This window comes from Crocodylus porosus, unplaced genomic scaffold (genome assembly GCF_001723895.1).
Source record: "Crocodylus porosus isolate Cpor-Errol unplaced genomic scaffold, CroPor_comp1, whole genome shotgun sequence".
Classification (NCBI taxonomy): domain Eukaryota; kingdom Metazoa; phylum Chordata; order Crocodylia; family Crocodylidae; genus Crocodylus; species Crocodylus porosus.
In genome coordinates, this window is record NW_017728906.1 from 35,168,294 (window position 1) to 35,189,929 (window position 21,636).

The 21,636-nt window shown below is 41.8% G+C and overlaps 1 protein-coding gene across 1 annotated transcript in view; it reads right to left on the minus strand.

Annotated features, from left to right (window-relative positions):
• Positions 1–21,630, minus strand: part of PAXBP1 (PAX3 and PAX7 binding protein 1) — a 41,041-nt gene extending 19,411 nt beyond the window's left edge. The window contains exons 1-8 of the mRNA XM_019528832.1: positions 21,215–21,630; positions 19,767–19,895; positions 14,744–14,920; positions 10,591–10,812; positions 9,289–9,392; positions 7,676–7,896; positions 6,523–6,712; positions 1,518–1,641 (exon numbers count right to left, since the gene is read on the minus strand). Of these exons, the coding sequence (XP_019384377.1) occupies positions 1,518–1,641; positions 6,523–6,712; positions 7,676–7,896; positions 9,289–9,392; positions 10,591–10,812; positions 14,744–14,920; positions 19,767–19,895; positions 21,215–21,572 (1,525 nt within the window). The 5' untranslated portion in view covers positions 21,573–21,630. The remainder of the gene's footprint in view (positions 1–1,517; positions 1,642–6,522; positions 6,713–7,675; positions 7,897–9,288; positions 9,393–10,590; positions 10,813–14,743; positions 14,921–19,766; positions 19,896–21,214) is intronic.
• Positions 21,631–21,636: the final 6 nt, after the last annotated feature.

Consider the following 21,636-nt stretch of genomic DNA (forward strand, 5'->3'; position numbering starts at 1 on the left):
CAAATATAAAACTGATTTCAATGCACTTCATTCTGTTCCCTCTAATATTGATGCTCATTAAATTATCACAAAATTGAGTGGTCTTAAATAGCATTTAAGCTGCTAGGTAGAAGATGAAAATGCTATGCTGTTATAAACACATTACTGTGCAATTTTTTTAAAATAATGTGAGAAAAAAGAGAGAGAGAAAGAGAAAGAGAAGAGAATGGGTAGAAAAGGAATTGTAGAGTAAGGTTCAGTATTTCACATTCCTATTAATGTGGTGTTCCTCCCTGGAATAAAATGATTAAGTTCACTAATTTACTTGAAGTCCTACACATTCATCAGAGCACATTTTTTCCCCCAAGGCAACTCAACAACAGAGTATTCTAATTAGGTGCCATAAATTTTGCTCTTAAATCAGTGAAGTAAATGATAATAAATGTCAAAATTAACATGAAAATCTCCACAGGGCTTATACTTGCCCCCACTATAGAGGGGTGGTTTAAACCACATAGCCTGTGTGTACGTTCCATGGATTATTTCTGAAGGGGTTTACCTACTGATGGGAGGATGCAATTTTCTAACTAGGTAGTGTATGAATTGTCACTGAGCCTTAACCACATAGGTATGTAAGAGGTATAGGTGTGGATATCAGTAAGTAGGGTCTCACATGAACTTCTGGTGGTTGCAGGACATGTTTTTCTACATTCAAAACAAATGCTTTTTTATTATGATTTATGTTAAATGGGAAACCTCTACCCTCTCATGGACAGGAGCCCAAATCTAATAATTATAGAAAAAAAGTGTTCAAAAGCAGCTACTTGAAATTTTGACCAATATCTTCTACTCTGGAGAATTAAAGCTTTCCAAAGAAGAGAGAGATGAATCAACATTGCACATCATTGTTTTTAGAATGATTTCCATGGTTGAAACAATTGTTTCTCTGGCTTTTCAATGACAGATGCTTCATACAAAAGTTAAAATGCTTGAACATTAATTTCCATGACCTGCTAACAAAGGAAAGTACAGAGTTTTAACAGATATCCTCTGATTTCCTAACTTTGAATTATTTTTCGAAGTGTCCAAAACTTAGCACTTTTACTGTTTACAGACTAAATTGTAGTCTAAAAATTAAAAGGCTCTTCAGATGATCAAATGTCTTTATAATCCTAACCAGAAATCAACTGCAGATGTAGCCTGAATTCCAGGGACACTTCAAATTATTTGATCAAAACAAATCCTGACACAGTTTGAAGTCAAAACATAACTACTCTCACACATTCTGAATGCTAGGAAAGAAAGAAAATATGTAGTTAAGGCTGACAGAAAGGAGAGATGAAGTCTCAGAATTAGAGCAGATTAGTATTTAAACAAGAGACTAGAATACTTTTAACCTAAATTTGCTTCTACCCATCACAAGGGCAAGTATAAATATTTAAATCAATCATGCTGTGCAGCATTTACTTTTAAAATTAAACCATACTAAGTAAACAAGGTTGTTTAATGAATAATAAAAACCTTCAAGATGGACTGACTTGAATGGCTTGAAAACTCCGAAGATTCATCTTTAATATCATCTTGTCGTCTTTGGACAAGGCGCGAAGCTCGCTGTTTGTACAGCTGGTGCATTGATGATTCAAGTTCATTTATCAGAGGCACCTGTAAAAATATAACACACTACGTAATATCAAACTCTTCAGGTGCTTAATCTTCTGGGGTACCATGCTATTCCAAGATGCAATGCTGCCACTGTAGCTTAAGAAGCATCAGTTTTCTTTTACTTGATGATCTTGAAGCCAATGTATTTTTCAATTTGGAGACACTGTATGCATCTGACAGAGTTTGTAATAATGGTCTTCAATTACAGCAGGAATGATCAGCAAGTAGCTTCCATCAATTGAGCAATGCTGAGTGAAAAGCCCAAATAATAAGCCAACTGTCAGACGGATTCAGAACCAGGGCATTAGTATCACACAGGGGTATTCTGTAGGACTCTTGTGCACGCAGAACTCTTTACACTATAATTTTAAATGCTGGTTTAGTCTAGAGAGAGTGCACTGACAGCAAGGACTGGAAATCTGAAATATATGCTGAACCTACGAAGTCAATAACAGTTATTCTGAAACTGGTATCAACACTGAAATTGTACCAAAATGTGACAGTTGAAATCTGGTACAAGTTGAAATTGTACCATAACATTATCATTTAAACATGGTCTATACCAGCATTTTCAAAATTTTGGGGGCCAATTCCCCACTTTCAGTCTCAGCCCAAGAACTGAATTTGTGGAGCCCACAGCCCTACTTGTAAGTTGTGATCCCTACAACAAGTTTGTATGTTTATGCCAGCTGGTGCCCTAATACAAAGATTTACCCAAGTGTATCATTTTGACTTCAGTGGCACTCCTGGTGTGCCACTGAAGTAAAACTATGTACTATTCCAGTCTTTGTAGGACTCACCTTAAAAAAACAACAACTTAGGATCTGCTACTACCTTCTGAACTAATAGTGATGAATTTGAGTTTTAACTTTGGAAGTAAAGTATTTATGTGGGGCAATGTATGAATGGTTGTGCCAAACCTGATTTGATCCAGGTCAAACCTGATTTGATCTCTAGAACAAAATCAGGCCTGCAACCAATGAGATGTCTATTTACAGCCACAGTTAGCTGTCTCTGTATTCACACTGCAGCTGGGAACCAACTCTGATGGCTCAAAACTACCTACCATAAAATTGTTTTTATACATGTATTACAGGGGTCAACAGCCTTTTGCTGGTATACTCAGGAGCTTGCGACCTGGCTGTGGCTGAGGGCAGAAGGTCTCCACCTCTTTCCCACCCTCTCCCCTGTCATCAGCCAGTTGCTTGCACTCACTCTTGCTGCAGGTTCCCAACCCCTCAGAAAGGGAAGTGCAGATGTAACAGAGCAGCAGGCTCCCCAGCAGCGCAGTGCAGCTCTGTCACCGATTCCCCAGATCAGACTGGACTTTGTGGGCCAGATGCAGCCTGCAGGCTATAGGTTATCAATCCCTTCATTAAAAGCAGTCACTCAAGACCTTAATCCATTAAAACTGGTAACTTTCCATTTCCAATAAAAGGAAAGGAGGAGATAGGAAATCAATAAAAGTTTTGAGAAGTTTCTTGCTTTAAGCCATAACACTTAACTTTTTTACCTATAGTTTTTTCTAGAATTCTTTTGCTGACAAACCACTACTGTGTTTAAGACTACAATAAAAATTGAGCTAGCTCTGTATTTGAAGATACACCTAAGAAGTCTCCCCCTCCCATATAAATGGAGTAAAAACCAGACAGAGGCTAATTTGTCTTCTAAGAGAAACATTGCTGAAATATAGCAATTAACACTTAACATGGAAAGCCATTCCTTGCTTTGTGACCTTACACTCACACACTAAGCAGCATAAAGACAATTTGGTCTTAGAGTAGAAGACAACTAAATTCCTGCAAGACATTGATTCAGCAGGTCCACCTATTGGAGGTGTCATCTTCTGGAGAAAATTTAGAACCATTGTTCTATCTATTTTCATTTAAAATTCTATAGCATTGTGAGTTCTGCAAGGAGCATTAATCTGAAGTGTAGCCAGGAAAGCAAGTTACACTCTATATAGATTTCTCTTTGCAGTTTCACTTGGATATACTATTACAGCCTAAATCTATCAGTCATTACTTGTGAAAGGATTTGACACTGATCTTTCTATTTTTGTTCCCTAAAACTCATTCTTATATAACAGGTACCACATTCTACCCTAAGCAGCACCTCAATGGGGATGAAAGGAAAGAGCACTGGGGTTCTAAAACTAATTTTACAATCTTTAGAAAACAACAACTAGTAAACCTGATTTGGAAATACGTGTTTTACCTCTTTAGACAAAAGGGGGAAGGGAAAGAGACATGGATTAAGGGAAGATGATATTAATTTCAACTAAATTTTTTTGTTACATTGTGCCAAAAGTTCACATGCCACTAACATTTCTACATCTTTCTAAAGAATAGTTTATCTTCATGAACCTATCTTCCTCAAGCCGTTTTCCTGTAATAACTCTATTAAATATCAAAAACCTGTCCAGTTGGTCCTCTGAAGAAAAGGTGTGTCATCAAAATAGTCTGTGAAATATTCTACCATGAGGTGACACTGTCCTACCCCCTCCTCCTGTTTTCCTGGACACATTTAAAGTGCATGAGGTACCCAAGGTCCTGTGTACTTGTGCATTTCCAAATTCAGTAGACTATAAAGAAATTCTACTTCAGCTTTATTAAAAATAAATGTTCTACCAAGCTAACTATAAATGTGTTGTTATTTTATACTGCTCTGTATTTTTACCTTTAAATGAGTTGCAATTTTCTGCTGTAGTGCAATACGGTTAATGAACTTCTATGGTGGGTTCCAGAGCAAATCTGCGACCATAGACATGAGTAGTACCCACCATCTTCCAATATGAAAAATCCCCGCCAAATGTAATATTTTAGTTAAACAGACTGTTGCATCCTGATCTTGGAAATGACTAGACACATATACTAGCAGTGTCAATGAAGTCATGATGCTCTGTGTGCATGTTAGGATCTACCTAGGTGCAGTGGACCACAAGATCCAGGCCTCGTCATCAAAAACGGTGTGTAAATTTTGTATCTCTACAAACCATTATATTTGCCAACAACAAACTAAGATTTTTCCCTCTAAAAAATCCCCTAACAAGTATCCAGAAAGAAATTAGAGCACACAGTGACTTATGCTGCAAGAAAGTAATTTTAACACTGTGAGTATCAAGTATCTACCTATACAGGGAAACTGCCTGGCTGTTGCCACTGCTTGCCAGCAATGAATCCCATTGAACCCTCATTGAAAACTAGCTGCTTATGTTGTGGGACTGAAACCAGTTTTGATATTATTATACAGAGTGCAACCTCAAATATTACCTGTTTACCAATAATTTTCTACTGTAGGGAAAAAAAAGCTCATACCTTCCTTATATTCAAGACTGCAATTTTTTAACTGAAGCTTTCTTTTAACTGAAGCTTTCGTTTAAAGCCGACAACTCTTTATCAGTGCTCACTATGTTGCAGTTGTTTAAATTTGTTTTAGGAATGAAGCTTCTAATTAAAAGGCTGCAGCTTTTAATATAGAAAAGGTCTAAAAGCTCTAAAAGCAGTCTACAATTTTTTCTGAAAAGAGAGACAAACTTATACTTTGGATAAAATAAAAAAAAAAAAAAAATAGTACTGAAGCCGAAATGAGTTAACTTCAATATCCATGAACAACTAACAATACTAGGTCAGAATGAATTTCATTTAAAAAACAAAAAACCCCCACCCCGTACAATGTTTAACATGGCCAGCTGATGAGCTGGAGAAAGCAACTGACTCAGCTCCAAAAAAGTTTCTTAGAAAGTCTGAGGCTGGTTTATTTTTTTTCCCAAAAGGACTGCTGGTTGAACAGTTAATCATGATTAAAAAGGTTAAATGATAACTAACAAACATTAGTGTAATTCAAGAGAAAAAAATGTGCAAATTACATATTTGAAATGCTCATGCTGGCTTAGGCAGCCTTCTTAGTGCATGGTGAATATTCAGAGTGTGGATGGGGCATTTTCTGAAAAGCACTAACAAATTAATTGAACCTTACGTCAAGGCAAGGGGTTTATTGCTTTTATCATCCCTTCCCTCTTGCATTTATACAGTGTGCAGAAAGCAGCAACTGTAACTACTCTAAGAACAGTTGTGATGTCTTATGATACAAAATACTTTGTAATTACAGATAAACAGGAACCAGGTAGCAGAGAACCATGATAAACCCTATTATTTATGCCCCCCTGTACTATGACTAAATTTAATACGATACATAGGATCTATAAAATCGTTAGCAACTAATCCAATTTCCAGATTTTAAATAAGGTATATTAGATTAAAAGTATTAATAAATAATTTGGGAACGCAAATGTTAGAAAACTGAAACAAAGATGTTTCAATTCAAGAGGAAATGAGAAAAACCTATCAAGTAAAATGTGTAAGAGCAGAGCATAAAACCTCCTACAAGTGTGTGTGGTTAAGACAGCTATGCTCATTCTAGAACTTTTCCTGTCAACAGCAGAATGCTTGTAAACATTTTATGTTGTCTACCAGCTTAAAATTTAAAGGAAAAAGCAAAATTAATATTTGTTACAGCATTCATTCCAGAAACTGGCAATGTTGTACTTGGATCTTTTATCTGATTGTAATCTACAAATCCATTGTTAGCTGAAACTAAGTCTATTAACTTGACTATGCAAATGTGTGTTTGCAGACAAATTCTAATATTTTCAAGTGAAGTCAATATTACATTCTAACTAGAATTATGCCAGAGAGCAGTTATACTTAATGAGAGTTATCATCACACTAAGTTTGTAAAGAAGAGTCATCTTTTTATCAACCCTAAAGCCAAACCTTTAGAAGAACACATTCTCAGATTGTTTTTGGTAAATACAGGGCATCTAAGTTCCTTATTTTTTTTTTTAATTGAATTAAGAGACTAATGTTTTTGCATCCTTACCTTTTCACTGAAACACTCAAGCAAGTCTTGGACATACCCTCGCATTTCTTGCAAAAATTTATACCGTTCACCAATACCCCCAGAAGACCCTTCTAATCTTTCAATTGCCTTGGCAGAGTCCTCTCGGCTTTGCTGATGTTTCTCGTATTGCTGCCGATTTGCTCTGTGCAAGTCTTTCATGGAGTCCAACCTAAGGGACAATGGATAAATAATAAGTTTACATCCAAAAGTCTATAGACATGAAGACTGTTGAGATATTAAATTGTTTCAAAGCAAGATAGTACAAGTACCAAATCTGTATACAGAAACTATTTTAAAGATACATTCACTACTGGTTGCTTGTCACTTCTTCTCCCTTCTCCTTTTCTTACGAGCAATGTTAGTAATTTAAGTTAAACTAGACTTTGCAAGGTGCTGTGCACTGTTGACTCCTGTTTGAAGTCAACAGAAAATGAAGGCGTGTAAAACCTTACAAAACACAGCCATAAGAATATGAACTAGAAGCAAAAGCTTTGTGATAGATCTAGAAAGAAACAAAGACTATAAAAGCAGCTTTCATTAGACTGAGCTAACTGGACTCACCTCCACTAGCAAAGTTTGTAAGACTACAAGGGGCATACAAACCAGGTTTGAAGACACTACAGTGTAAGTTGGTCACTCTAAAGAATTTCTCATTGCAATTGGATTGTTCAGTCAGTAGAATCTTTTGGATACCTGACAAGCAGATTACAATGTTTAAAACTTCAAAAAGGTTTTTGGCCTGAAATCTAAGATAGTTAACTATTCAAGAGAAGATTTGATTTCCTTTTTACAAGAATGTTAGTTGGAAAGCTAAACATCTCAACTGTCCTTTCAATTCTTGACTACAACAAGACTTTCTCAGTGTCCAGAAGATGCAACTCAGACCTGTCTTCAACAAGATCAAATGGCCACATTTTTAAAGCTTCACTTCCAGAGAAGTAATCCGAGGCGGCTTTCGATCAGAGTTTCAATGCCATCTTCCTTCTGTTTGTTTTTTATTTTTAAAAAAGGATGAGCCAGTCAGTTTTCCAGCGATGAATTTCTGAATTTGCTCACCGAGACTAAAGATGCCTGAGGGAACAGAAAGCTAGGGGACAGGTCTTTTAATTCTAAAAAAGATGGTCTGCCCTACCTGTCTTTAAGCTGTTTCTTTACCAAATCAATAGTAACAGGAGTCATCTCATTACTGGGAGTTTTGAAAGGAACTGTATTATCTGTTTTTTGAGACTTGGTCTCCGATGATCCATAAGCAGCGTAAGTGTAAGGAATGCCATACGATGAACCATAAGACAATGTCTGGTAAGTGTTCTGGTAGTACAGATTATTCACTTCAGTAGGCTGACTTGCTTGAACCTACAGAAATGAGACATGTAATATACACAATGCTAAAGTCATTCCTCCTTTTAAAAACATTGAAATTATTCAAAATTGAGCTCTATATATTACAAAGAAAAGCGGAAATTTTATGAGATGGACAAAGCATTCTAACAGAGTAGAACTTACTGCCAATTAGTTGTAACAACTTCATGTGCCCATTCCTGTTTTTCAATAAGTGAAGCTAAATTGCACTAAGTTAAATGTTTCACTTAGAGACGCTATCCCAAGCTTAAAACTTCCACTCACTGTAGAACAAATGAGAGCTACAACAGATTCAGCTGAACTGCATTATCTCCTGCCTACCCCTCCTTAAAACAGCATAAATTGTTCAGCTATCCATACACAAGTTACTCAAATATCATGATGTTTATAAAACTGAACCACTTTCTATCACCTACTAAGATGAGCAGAAACAGCTACAAGGTAATATTGGCTTAACTGAATAACGTCCTTAAAATGGCCTTGTTATTATTCTCTGTAAAAGTTTGCAGGAAATTACTGAAGGAGTTTTATTTTCAGCTAGTCTCCAACATCCAGGTATTAGATACCCTAAACTGTACTAATTGTCAGCTGTTAATAAAGCTCAACACATCATGAAAGTTTTACCACCATTCAAACCAAACCAAAAACACTTCTAGTGCCAACAAGAATCCCAATTTATTGGGCTAACAAAGCATGGTCCCCAAGGGGTCATAACCAGGCTTCAGGTATATCTACCATTTCAGGATGTACAAGACCATTATGTAACCTGGATTTTTATTTAGATTGCTAGCCAGGCTGCTGTGTTTGCTAAGTTGTTACATGTGGTAGCTAAATTAAACCCAGAATAGATCAGACTATCATTCTGCACCATGCATTCAACTGTAGCATACTTTAATATTCATAGATAGCTGGCATCTCAGGTGACATGCCTTAATGCTTTACCTTTGTTATAACACCTTTCCAGTGTAGGTTTGCTATCGCTCCCACTGAAGTCGAAGACAAAACTCTCACTGACTTTAGTGACAGAAATACAATGTAATGCATGCCTAACAACCTTTACACAGGAAGAATAAAAGCAAGGCTTGCTACAGAGTTTCATTTCTACTGGCCTCAGTTTGCCAGTAAGTACTGGTCAAGACCAACCCAACAATGATTATCCTTCCATGATAGGTGGAAAAGTGGAAAAAGAGTATTAAAAGTCCCACCTCTCACTTCACGGTGACAGGTCATTTTTATCAATTCAGAGGATAAACTGAACAACAAATTTCTTCAGCTCACACAGTATCATTCAGTATAATACTTGTATAAGTTTGTAAAAAATGTAGTTGATATATGCATCCCTTCTAACTAGTTTGGAAATAATTTCTTTAATATTTGAACACATGCCTGAGGTATGTTAATTCCTTTCCGTATCTGTTCTTGCTCCCATCGACTGAGTTCTTCATCCTGTTCCCCCGTTACTAGTGCTTCATCATCGCTTCCCTCAATACCTGAACACACAGGTAAGATAGACAGGAAACAAAAATAATAGATTCATACATAGTTCAAGGGTTCACAAACCATGGGACATGCATCACCAGTGGCACATAATCTTGATGTTCCATTTGCTCCCACAACAATTTAAGGTGGTTTGTAAATTGTCATAGTAATTTAATTCCAATGGACAATAAATAAGTTAATTGCAAAGATAAATAAGTTTATGGCAAGGGTGTAAAGCTCGTCCAGTCTCACAGGCCGTGTGATTTACATGGGGCCAGTCCTCAGAATAGATTCAGAGCACAGAGAAGTGTCAGCTTGCCACAGGCTGGAAAATTTGGCAGCTGTAATATTAACTGCTGTTGCTGCCAGAGCTGCAGGAGCCACCAGTCCTACTGTTGCCAAAATTTCCAGTCCTGTGGGGAAGCCCTATGACATGGCTCTGTGGACTATATCCAGCCTATGAGGTATATCTTTGATACCCCTGGTTTATTGGATCAAGAGACTTAAAGCCATTTTCTAATGCTTAAAGCCTTTACAATAAAATCTTGCTAAACCATCCATTCCTGGGAAATCCATTTCACTAGTCAGCTAGCAAAACCAAAGAATAACATTTCACAAGGTTATTAGATACATCTGTCAAATTAACTTAGTTTATACTTACTAGAATACTAAGAATTTGTACCTTCAAGTTCCCAAGACATTATAGTAGAATACCACACTTTTAAAACCTGGCTCAAAGAACAGGGAAAGATTACCTATTATTTGTAAGTTAGGACACACTTATTAGTTGGGCCACTTTGCACTAGAATTTTTTATTAGAATTCAAGATTTATACCAGAGGTCAAACACAATATTCTATACCAAGGTATATCATGGATTATGATAAACTAGAGTTTCTATTAGTTATATAAAAGGTTTTGTTTAAAGTCTTGTAAAAGCCAAAGTAATCAGCCTGCAACACAAATAGTTTTAAGCATGTATTTACACTACAGTAAAATCCCTGCTATCCGGGATTTTACTAACCGGCATGTCTGGACGCAGGGGACAGGGGGAGAAAGCTTGCACACAGCCCCCCTCCCCCAACCTCATGCTCTGCAAAAACCCTGTGCCCTCAGGTAGCCAGCATTTTTACATTACCGGCACCCCACATTCCCCACTTGTGCTGAATATTAGGAATTTTACTGTATTATGTTTCTTAAGACACTTTACCTATTTCTTCCGCTATCTTCTGCCTTTGGGATTTTTCCTTCACTGAAAAGACTATTCTCCTTTTTTCATCATCATCCTCATCATCGCTGGCATCATTTTCATCTTCTCGAACAAGGCGGCCTTTACCTGGTTCGTTGTCAACTGGTGTAAAGTCCCCAAGTTCACGGGCCATTTGACGCTTTTTCCTAGCAGCATGAATAAAAGCAGCATCTGGAATTTCTCCTGGAAATATACATTTACATGTTAAGCAGTCATTACAGCCAAAGTCATGCTGCAACTCCTCACTACTTGTCTCCTGACAACACAGGACAGAGAAGAGAGGTGAGCTGACTGGCGTACAACAGGGAACAGGGCACTAGATTGGGTTTTCCCTGTTAAGAACATTACTTTTCAGACAAAAGCAAAGCATAATTCTGTACATAATATACAAGAGTTTCAAGGCATGATGGTAGCTTGTTAAACAGGGGCAGGCAAAATATGGCCCATGGGGCGGATCTGGCCTGCCAGACCATTCTATCTGGCCCACAGGGCCCCTAAAAAAATTAGTAAATTAATATTTATTTGCTCCTGCTGCCGGTCAAAGGTGACAGGAGACAGGGGCAGTAGGACCCAGGGGGAGGCCTCATCAGAACTGAACAACTCAGCTCTGCCTCATCCCCAGCCATTTCACTCTCTTCCTGCTCCTGCTTTGCTCCAGCACCACGTGGTTGGCCGCATCACTGGACTGGGGAACACAGAACCAGGCCAGTATGTCTGTGCATGCACACAGGCAGAGGCTGAGTACATGTGTGTAGGCAGGGGCAGAGAGAGAGAGCGAGCAAGCGACAGTGTGTGTAAGCAGAGGCAATGTGTGTGTAGGCAGGGGCAGTGTGCATGTGTTCATGGGGTGAGTCCCAACATACACACACCACCATACACATGCTCTCATAATCCCCCTTGCGCTGCTATACATGCAGACCCCCATACCCCCTCACATACCCCAGCCACCCTCCCCCACAAACTTATATGCACCCCGCCCCCACAATATATGAGAGTAAGACTTCATTTTAAGCTATTGTGCAATCAATCATCAGTTTGTACACTACACAAATGCATGTAAATCAGGACAAAAATATTTTTTGAAATCAAATTAATGAATGCTGTAGATGTTTGGGGAGGGACTGTGGGTGGCAAAGGTCAGGGGCTAGAGGGCAGGACTTCTGGTCACAAGATGGTGACCAGGGAACGGGGCACCTGTCAAGGGTCAGGGCTACCTATGTGGCCCTCAACAGCTTGTCAAAACTCGCTAAGGGGCCCTCTGCCAGAAATAATTGCCCACCCCTGCTGTAAAAGGTGACAACTGTATATATTAAACATCTCTAAGCCTTTGGGACAAATTACAAAAAAAACCAGTAAACTGCTAGAGAAGAGTGATTATCCTCCAGGAAAATTTTGATTCATATGTTATCTATCACCTATCAAAAATATACATAATGCAAGCAAAATAATTCAAGTATTGCACAAATATACATACAGGAAGACCAAAAAGATTACAAAACAAACAAAAACAAGAGATGAAGGATAAAGCAAAAAGTATTAAAACATACAAGCAAAGTAAGCAGGATGAGGATGAGACTCATTTATCTGTTTCAGTGTATTTATTCTTATATGTATTTCATTCTTGACTGAGAAATGGGTAATGTGTATGATAGAAGGGAGGTAAAAATAAGAACAGAATGATCAAAAGAGTGAAGAGAAAACACCTGTGGGGAAGAAGGAGCACAAGACTAATGCTATGGGAAACAACTTGTTTCCCTTCATTCTTCAATCAAACAAGAAATATAGTTTAAAGGATCTGTGAAGTCAGCATTGGAAAGAAAAGTCCAAATTTATGAATTACAAATTTTGAAAGGGCAAACAAAAAGCTAGTTTTTCTGTACAGATGTGCAACTGAAGCAAGGATAATCACAAAGGTTCCTAACTCTTAAATATATGGGACTACTTATTAGTACCTTCACTCTTTAGTACTCTGAGCTCTACCACAGGGTTGCTCAACCTCCATGCCACGGAGCCATGGTATCTGGCCCCCAGGGCTCTCCACAGGTTGAGAAATTCGGTGGCATGGGAGCAGAGGCAAGTAATAGTGCCACCGCACCCCCACTCCTCCTGGCCTGCTGCCAGGCCATGCCCTCTTCTCCACTCATGCAGCTGGATCAGGGCAAAGGCACCCCCCCCCATTCCTTCCAATGCAGGTGAATCAGGCCCCACGTTGCCACCATGCACACTGAGGCTCATCAGCCAAATCCAGGCTACTGACAGACTGAGCATCATCCATCCAGCCTAAGATGGGAAAAGGTTGGGTACCACTGCTCTATCATAGAGGGCAGGGCCACACTAATCACATAAAAGGGTGAGAGAAGGAAGAACCTTACAACTGTTCTAAAACCAGATTTTACAATTCAGGTTCCATCATGGTTCAGAGCAACCAAAACTTGGACATTAATTGGACATTATGGGCATTGGTGGTAAAGGTGAAATACTACATTTGGTGTTCAAGGATTTTGGTGACCCATTTAGTGATGTCTGCCAGATATTTAAGGCCAGGGAACAAACAGGAATCACTGGAAATGGGAAAGAAAGGAAGTCCAGCCGTGGGAAAGTGAAAGTCGAATTGTATTCAGTGTAGTGGCTGACCATAACTTGAAAAAGAATTAGTACTGAGGGAGACCATGTGCAATGGGCACTAATATACATCTCATTTGTCTGAATAAGATGCACTTGGCCTTTTGGCTCAGGTCAAGCATATTTCCTGTTCTTACCTGGCAGGTGAAATACCATGATCACCAGGCCAAGATCAACTTAAATGGCATTGTGTAGTTAAAGGTGCAGACTTATCTAATGCACTGTAGGCAGGCCCCCTACAAGAGTCTACTATAGCCTCCAAAACGGAGGATTTTGGCTACACGCTTTATTTTTATGGAGATGGGGGATTTCTCCCTAGCTTGTTCCTCTACCTTTTTGGGTAGGGGCAAGTGAGACTCGGGGGCGTTTGAACTCCAAGGTCTCTGGACCTGCAATAGGATGCCTGCCATGGATTTGGGATTATCTGAAGCCACAGGCTGAACAATCTGGGAGGGAAGATACTTGCCCAGTGGTACCACCACACAGACTTGAATGATTGAGCTGTGCTCAGTCAACAGAATTTGGAACAGGATTTGACCAATTTGGCCTGAGACAGAAAATTTAAATAAACAAACAAACAAATACATAAAAACATCTTTGTTGTAGGTTTCCATCACCACCTTGGCCTTTTGGCTAAGATCAAATACAGCAGCATTTGTGGCACCAAGGGAAAGGTGTCAGGGCTGGCCTTGGCCCTCCTGATACTGGCCTGATATTACAGTACCTCCAATCCCAATGCCAGTTCCCTGAGGAGGGAACACTCACACTTTTTTTTTAAACGGCCCCACACACAGGAAAAATAAAAAGTTCTATAGGTATGCTTGCCCAATGTAATCCACGTCTTTTATAGTCATGCTCTGTGTTGACTGCATTTAACTAACTTCATAGTTGGTTTCCATTACTGAGGACATGCTGCTTTCAGCAGCAGTTCAATGATAGACACTTTATTTAAGGATGGTTTCCTTGTATGTGGATGTAAGGGACAGGTCTTTTTTCCCCACGTGCTGATTGGGGGAAATAACCTTGTCTGGTAGTCGAGTGAACATGGTAACAGAATTTTGAGATTACTCTATTATTTCACAGATTTGAATGGGCCAATACTGCAATCAAGAGGTAAAAGTGTTTTTTTTTCTTTTTTAAAAAAAACAAAACAAAACAACAGACCACAGGTTGAGCTATGATTTGATTTGTTCTGAAATACTGCCCAATGTTCTTAACATCTGAAAGAATTCAAACACTTACTCAAAAACTTAAATCATTACTAACTCAATCATTACGGTTTAGCTTTCCTTCAAATTTGTCACTGGTAACTAAATGATAAAATATATTTAAAAACGAAACAACAGTACACAATCCAGTTTTCAACACTTAATTTTGCACCTGCACTGGGAAGGTTAAGGAAGATATTCCCCTGCCCAGGTACCAGTTTTTCCATTATAAGCATTACACAAAACATTTCCAAACCCACTAAACTATACAAGGAAGCACAAACCTGGACGAAGAACATTCAGAGATGACAGAGCACTTGAAAAAGCTCCCCCAGCTTTAGGTTTTTCTTCCTCCTTTTCACTTTCAACTTCCATCTCTTCTTCTCCTTGTTCACTGTTTGTAGTGCCATCTTCTTGACTTGCATCCTTAATCTGCCCAGTTTTCTCTATAGGTGGTTCAGCTGTGAGATGCAACAACAGTATTTCACTTTTTTGTGCAAGTTATTTTAAAAGAACACACTTACAGAAGAGTAGCAGATATGCATTTCTTTTACTTAAGTGAGCTATCCAAAATATGTTTAGTAGTTTCCAATTTTTAACCTCTGAGCTTAGAAAAAACGCTGCATCTTATTTCATGGCTTCAACAAAAACATTACAATCTTCACATTTAAGTTATACAGTCTGACTGCTCAAATATAAAGACAACCCCAGCAAAAATATTTGCCAAGTCCATTACTGAGAAATTAAGAAATGCCACAATTAAGGTAGTTTGTACAGCCTTCAGGAGCCCCTAATGAATGTTTAATTATGTGATCACATACTTATTTCTGCATAGGACCCAGTCACATTGAGGCGCATGATATTTTGCTAAGTGCACAGCTATCCAACATTTTATTTTACCTTTATTATTCAGTTTGTAATCCCATGACTTGTTTACTGTAGATTTATTCATTTTACTACTTACATAAATTAATTTCAAACGGGACTTTTTAAAAATTATTTTAATTCCTGTAGATCCTCTACATACAATCCATCTTTACAATAGCCCTGCAAGGAAAGACATACTGACACATGGCTATGGTTGGGTAAGAAGTTGGAAACCCAAAAGATAAGGAAACACACCTTGTGCCTATCTGCAAAAAGTCTGCTTTAGGGGACATACACAGCATCACATAGCAATTCTATGCCAGAGGAAAAGAAAACCCTTCTGATTCATTCAGCCAAAAAAAACTATTCTCTTTTTTCCTGCAGTACTTTGCCCTTGTGTATGGGCAACTTGAAGTCTGGCATCTCCCACAATTTAAGCATTTGATATGTTCATAGATTCATAGATGTAGGGTCAGAAGGGACCCAAGTAGATCAAGTCCGACCCCCTGCACTGGGCAGGAGAGAACACTGCGCTCATATGACCCCAGCTAGGTAATTATCAAGTCTCCTCTTAAAGACCCCCAAGGTAGGAGCCAGTACTACTTCCCTTGGAAGTTCGTTCCAGCTCCTAGCTGCCCTGACTGGGAAGTAGTGCCTTCTAATGTTCAACTACATCCCTTGCCTTAAGTGCCTCTGCCAGCTGGCCCGAAAATTCCCGGTCCAGCCCCTCCCCTTGGTTGGGGGGTCTGTAGTAGACCCCCACCATTAGATCCCTCTCCCCACAGCCCCCTTGTATCTTGATATATCCGTTACTCCATTTGCACCGGTGTCAAAGATCAGTGCTTTAAACGCTTTAATCCTGTGCATAAGTCATGTGAAAATGGTTCTGACTTTTCAGTTTAGTTTAAAAAGAAAGGGAAATTAAATAAATTCTGTTAAAGGAATGTTGAGGTACCCATTCTGGTGGCTATCTATAAACTTACCAGGGGGGACCAGTGGGGAATGGGAAAGACCCTGTTCCCCCCCAAGCACCTCCTGGAGTAACAAGGAATAATGACCATAAGTTGTTTGAGAGTAGGTTCAGGCTGTCATGGGTGATTTAAATTATCCAGACATCTGCTGGGAGGAACAGTCAGCCAGTTCGGACCGTTCCAGGAGGTTCCTGGCCAAGATACAGGACCTCCGCTTAATTCAGGAGGTGCACAGTCCCACCAGAGGAAATGTCCTGGCTACAGGCGACAACCTGGTAAGGAGCCTCCAGGTTCTTGACCACCTGGGTGAGAACGCTCATTGCTTGCTGGAATTCACCATCCAGCGCAGGGTGTCAAGGGCCTGAAGCAAGGCAGTAGCTCTAGACTTCAAGAGGGCCAACTCCAACGAGTTGAGATTAGTGGGAGAGGTGTTGGGGTTCGAGAGCAGGGGAGCTCAGTGCCCAAGATGAGTGGTCGTTCCTTAAGGAGACGATACTCAGGGCCCAAGGGGTGACCATCCCAACAAAAAACAAGGGGGGCAAGAGTGCCTGAAAGCCCCCCCGGCTCACCAAGGGTGTACAGGAATGCCTGATTGCCAAAAAGGCGGCGTACAACCGGTGGAAAGCGGGGTGCTATCTGCAAAGAGGAGTATACCTCCTCTGCTTGGGCCTGTAGGGGGGCTGTCAGGAAAGCTAAGGCGGACATAGAGCTAGGACTTGCATCCAAAAATCACAGATAATAAAGTCCTTTTTCAAATATATAGGGAGGATGAAGAAAGCACTGGGAAATGTGGGGCCCCTGCAAGATCCTCTGGGCAATCTGGTGGTTGCGCCAGAGGAGAAAGCAGACATCTTTAACCAATTCTTTGCCTCTGTTTTCTTGTGCAGGGACCGGGACTTCCCCACGGTGATGCAAGACGGACTTGAGAGGAACGCCTCCAGACCTCAGGTTGGGGAGGACTGGGTTAGAGAGCTTCTGGAGGGGCTGGATGTGTTCAAATCAGCAGGTCCAGATGCTATCCACCCCAGGGTGTTGAGGGAGCTAGCAGGGGTTATTGCAGAGCCCGTGGCATGGCTTTACGAGCGCTCATGGTGCTCGGGCCAGGTGCCAGATGATTGGAAGATAGCCAACGTGGTCCCCATCTTTAAAAGAGGGAGGACCTGGGCAACTATAGGCCCGTCAGTCTTACATTAATCCTAGGGAAACTCTTTGAGAAGATCATCAAGGAGCACATCTGCAATGGGCTGGCTTCAGGGATGATGCTCAAGGGCAACCAGCATGGTTTCATTAGGGGCAGGTCATGTCAGACCAACCCGATTGCCTTTTACAATCAGGTCACAAAAGCATTGGATGCAGGCGTCGCCGTTGATGTAGTCTTTCTGGACTTCAGCAAGGCCTTTGACACCGTCTCCCACCCCATTCTCAATAAAAAATTGGCCAACTGTGGCATTGATGCCTAGACAGTCAGATGGATTGCAGATTGGCTGAAGGGTCATACTCAGAGGGTGGTGGCGGACGGGTCATATTCGACCTGGGGAGAAGTGGGCAGCAGAATCCCCCAGAGCTCAGTCCTTGGGCCCATGCTATTCAATTTCTTTATCACCGATTTGGATGACAGGGTGAAAAGCAACCTGTTTAAATTCACTGATGATACCAAAATTTGGGGTGAGGTGAGCACGCTAGTAGGGAGGGAAAGACTACAGCAAGGCCTGGATAGGTTGCAGGGGTGGGCTAACAAAAACAGGATGCACTTCAATACTGACAAGTGCAGGGTGCTGCACTTGGGCAGTAGTAACCAGCAGCACACTTATAAGACGGGAAACTCCCTTCTTGAGAGCACAGAGGCAGAAAGGGATCTTGGAGTCATTATTGACTCCAAGATGAACATGGGCCGACAATGAGAGGTCACGGTTGGAATGGCTAAGTGGACCTTGTTGTGCATCCACAGGTGCATCTCAAGCAGGGACAAGGAGGTGATCCTCCCCCTCTACGTGACACTGGAGTACTGTGTCCGGTTCTGTGCGCTCCACTTCAGAAGGGATGTGGACAACATTGAGAGGGTCCAGAGGAGGGCCACCCGCATGATCCAGGGACAACAGGGCAGACCCTACAATGACAGACTGCGGGACCTGAACCTGTTCAGCCTTCACAAGAGAAGGCTATAGGGGGGCCTGGTGACCGCCTATAAACTCACTAGGGGGGACGAGAAGGGTTTGGGAGAGACCTTGTTTCCTCTAGCGCCCCCTGGCATAACAAGGAATAATGGCCGGAAGTTGTTGGAGAGTAGGTTTAGATTAGACATCCATAAGAACTACTTCACAGTTAGGGCAGCTAGGATCTGGAACCAACTTCCAAGGGAAGTGGTGCTGGCTCCTACCCTGGGGGTCTTTAAAAGGAGGCTTGATACCTGCCTGGCTGGAATCATTTGAGCCCAGTTTTTTCTCCTGCCCAGGCAGGGGGTCAGACTTGAAGACCTACAAGGTCCCTTTCGACCCTACTTCTATGATTCTATGATATCAGCAGCATATGGGCATCATTTAAATCAGTGGTTTTCAAACATTTTTTGGCTGCATACCCCTTTACTTGCAAAAGATTCCTGCTCAAAACCCCTACATTTGATGCACTTCTATATGCTTATTCCTTAGGAAGAGCACTGACACTGACATCAACAACATGTGGCAAAGCCATTACTCATGACATGTTAGCCAGTATGAAACTCCAACACTATTATTAAAATATAAGAACATACCTCTTGGCAAAGCACCTCCTACCACTGGGGGTATGCATACCCAGTTTGAATGCCATTGCTCTAGAGCCAACCAAGCACTAATGGAAGCACTCAGCAAATAACTGTAAAGGAGACACCAAGACCTGGAAGTCCTAGATGCTATTCCAAGTTCTGAAAGGCCCATACGCTCAACAATTATTGGCTCATCTCACCTGCTCCAGCTTGTCTTCACCTCCTGGTCTCCACCCACATTTCTCCTAGCTCAGAGTTCTGGTCCTTAGTTTGGAACCCAAGTTGTACAAGAAACCGTCTATTGCAGGAGCTTAAAATAAAAAAAACTCCACTCTGCCATGCCTACCCAATTTTCCCTCATTTTAAATTCCCTTCTGTGGATTCAAGCTGTGTCACGAGACTACATGGTGACAAAGTATTGGATGTAGCTCAAAACTAAGTATTAAGAGGAAAAAACTAAGCACTGTTTAGAAAAATGAGCACAGACTTGGAAGTTAAAGCCTACTCGGTTTTAAATGTCACTTCTGCTGATGATACAAAATATAGCTTTTCTGACACGATGACCATCTCCATTTCTATGAACTGGGAATAATTCCACCTGTCAAGCCCCCCAAAGCATTTAAATGCTCAGTTGCCCTAAGAGACCGACGCCACAACTCAAAACCTCAGCCGGCAACTCATTTGCATATGGAATATTCAATCTTTGCAGTTAATAAAAGTTTCAATTACCATCAGATGGAGAACTGACTTCTGTTTTAACCTTTGATTTTTCAAGGTCTTCTTTATATTCTTTCTTCAGCTGTTTTACTATCTTTTTGCTGTAACTTGATTTCTTCACTTTAAAAACTTCTTCAGCTTCTTTAGAAGAAAAATTGGAAAACACTGAGCGATTTGCAAAAGTCAGCCACACCTCCAAAATAAGCATTTACCTTTCTGACAAATCTTTTGGCAGGGCATACAGAACAACTAGATCAGAGACAGGGGCATAGGTAGATTATTTTTTAATTAATGGGGGCGTTGCTTATTTTAATATTTCTTTTTAATTTTCTAACTACTTAGCAAGGGCCATATTGGATAAAACCAATTGTCCACCTAGACAGATATCCTAATACTTCAGTGGGAGAGTGTACAGAGTATGTCTAGGACAATTTATTCTCTCTCATACCGGTCATGGCATTAACCATTTAGTTAGGGTTGTCAGAAGACACACCCCTAAATGCTTTATTTAACAGCTTCCAATGGACCTGTCCTCTATGGATTTGGTTAATCCCTTTGTGAACTATCCACTTTACAAGTAAAAAATGAATCAGCCTTTTATTGGAAGCTTCCCCGAGCTGTTTTTGGAAAAGGACACACAGAAATTACTATATTTCCTCAAATCCAAGAACAAAAAACCCCCACAGCAAATGTTTTTGTCCTGAGGACTGAGTTCCTGGAGTCATGTGAAAACATAAGACTCACGTTCCCCACCTCTGCAAATGCCCTTGCCAGCCGCTGAGCTACAAGTGTCAAGTGTGGAAACCAGCCCAGTGGGCAAACAAAATTCACCTCACGCACATTTTTCATATAACCTCTCTATCAGGGGAGGAGGGGTCTGTCTGAGGGGCATCACCTTCCCCACAAATGCAGTCAGGAACTGCCGCTCAGAGGCAGCAGGGTCTCACCACCCCTTCCCCCGCCCATACAGCATGTCAGTGGTAGAGCCCCCCGCCAGGTAGGGAGGGTCAGTGTTAAGAGCCCAACCCCTCCCCAGTACAGGTCAGTGGTAGTGTCCCAGCCCTCTTCCCCACCATGCAGCAGGTCCATGGTACAGCCCCCTACCTGGCAAGAGTCCCTGGTACAGCCCAGTTCCCCCTCCCCTCAGGCTGTGGTCAGTGGTAGAGCCAAGCCCCCACCCAATACAGCAAGTCAGAGTTACAGCCCCAGTCCCAAGAGGCAAGTCGGTGGTAGAGGCCACCCCTCCCTCCCCCAACACAGGGGATCAGTGGTAGAGCCCCCCCAGCGGGTCAGTGGTATATGCCCCTATTTGGCTCAGTGGTAGAGTTCAGCTCCCCTGCGCAGAAGACCAGTAGTAGAGCCCCCTGCCCCACGCATGTCAATGGTACAGCCCGCCCCCCCTTTCCCCCTCGGGGCAGCTCCCGAGTATCAGACACGGCCGCCCCCCCGGCCCTGCTCACCCTCCTCCTCGTCGCGGAAGCTGAGCAGGCTGCCCCGCGCTGTCTCTTTGTTCTCCCGCCCGCGCCTTTTCTCCTTGGCCCGCGCGGCGCCCGGCAGCCCGTTCCCCTGCTGCTGCTGCTGCGGCGGCTGAGCCGGGGCAGGCGGCGGGGGCAGCGCGGGCGGCGCCAGCGGCCCGGGCCCCGCGGCGAGGCCCAGGCTCAGACTGAAGCCGCCCGCGGCGCAGTTGAAACCGGTGGGGGCCAGCGGCAAGCAGCCGGGGGGCAACGGCAGCAGCGGCGCCGCCGCCGGGCCTGGGCCCAAACTCGGCACCGGCGTTGGGGCCGTGGGGGACCCGCCGGGCCCGTCCGCAACGGCCATAACGGGCTCGTGTGGCTCCTCGTCGCGCTCCTCGTCCTCCTCCTCCGACTCGTTCCGCTTCCGC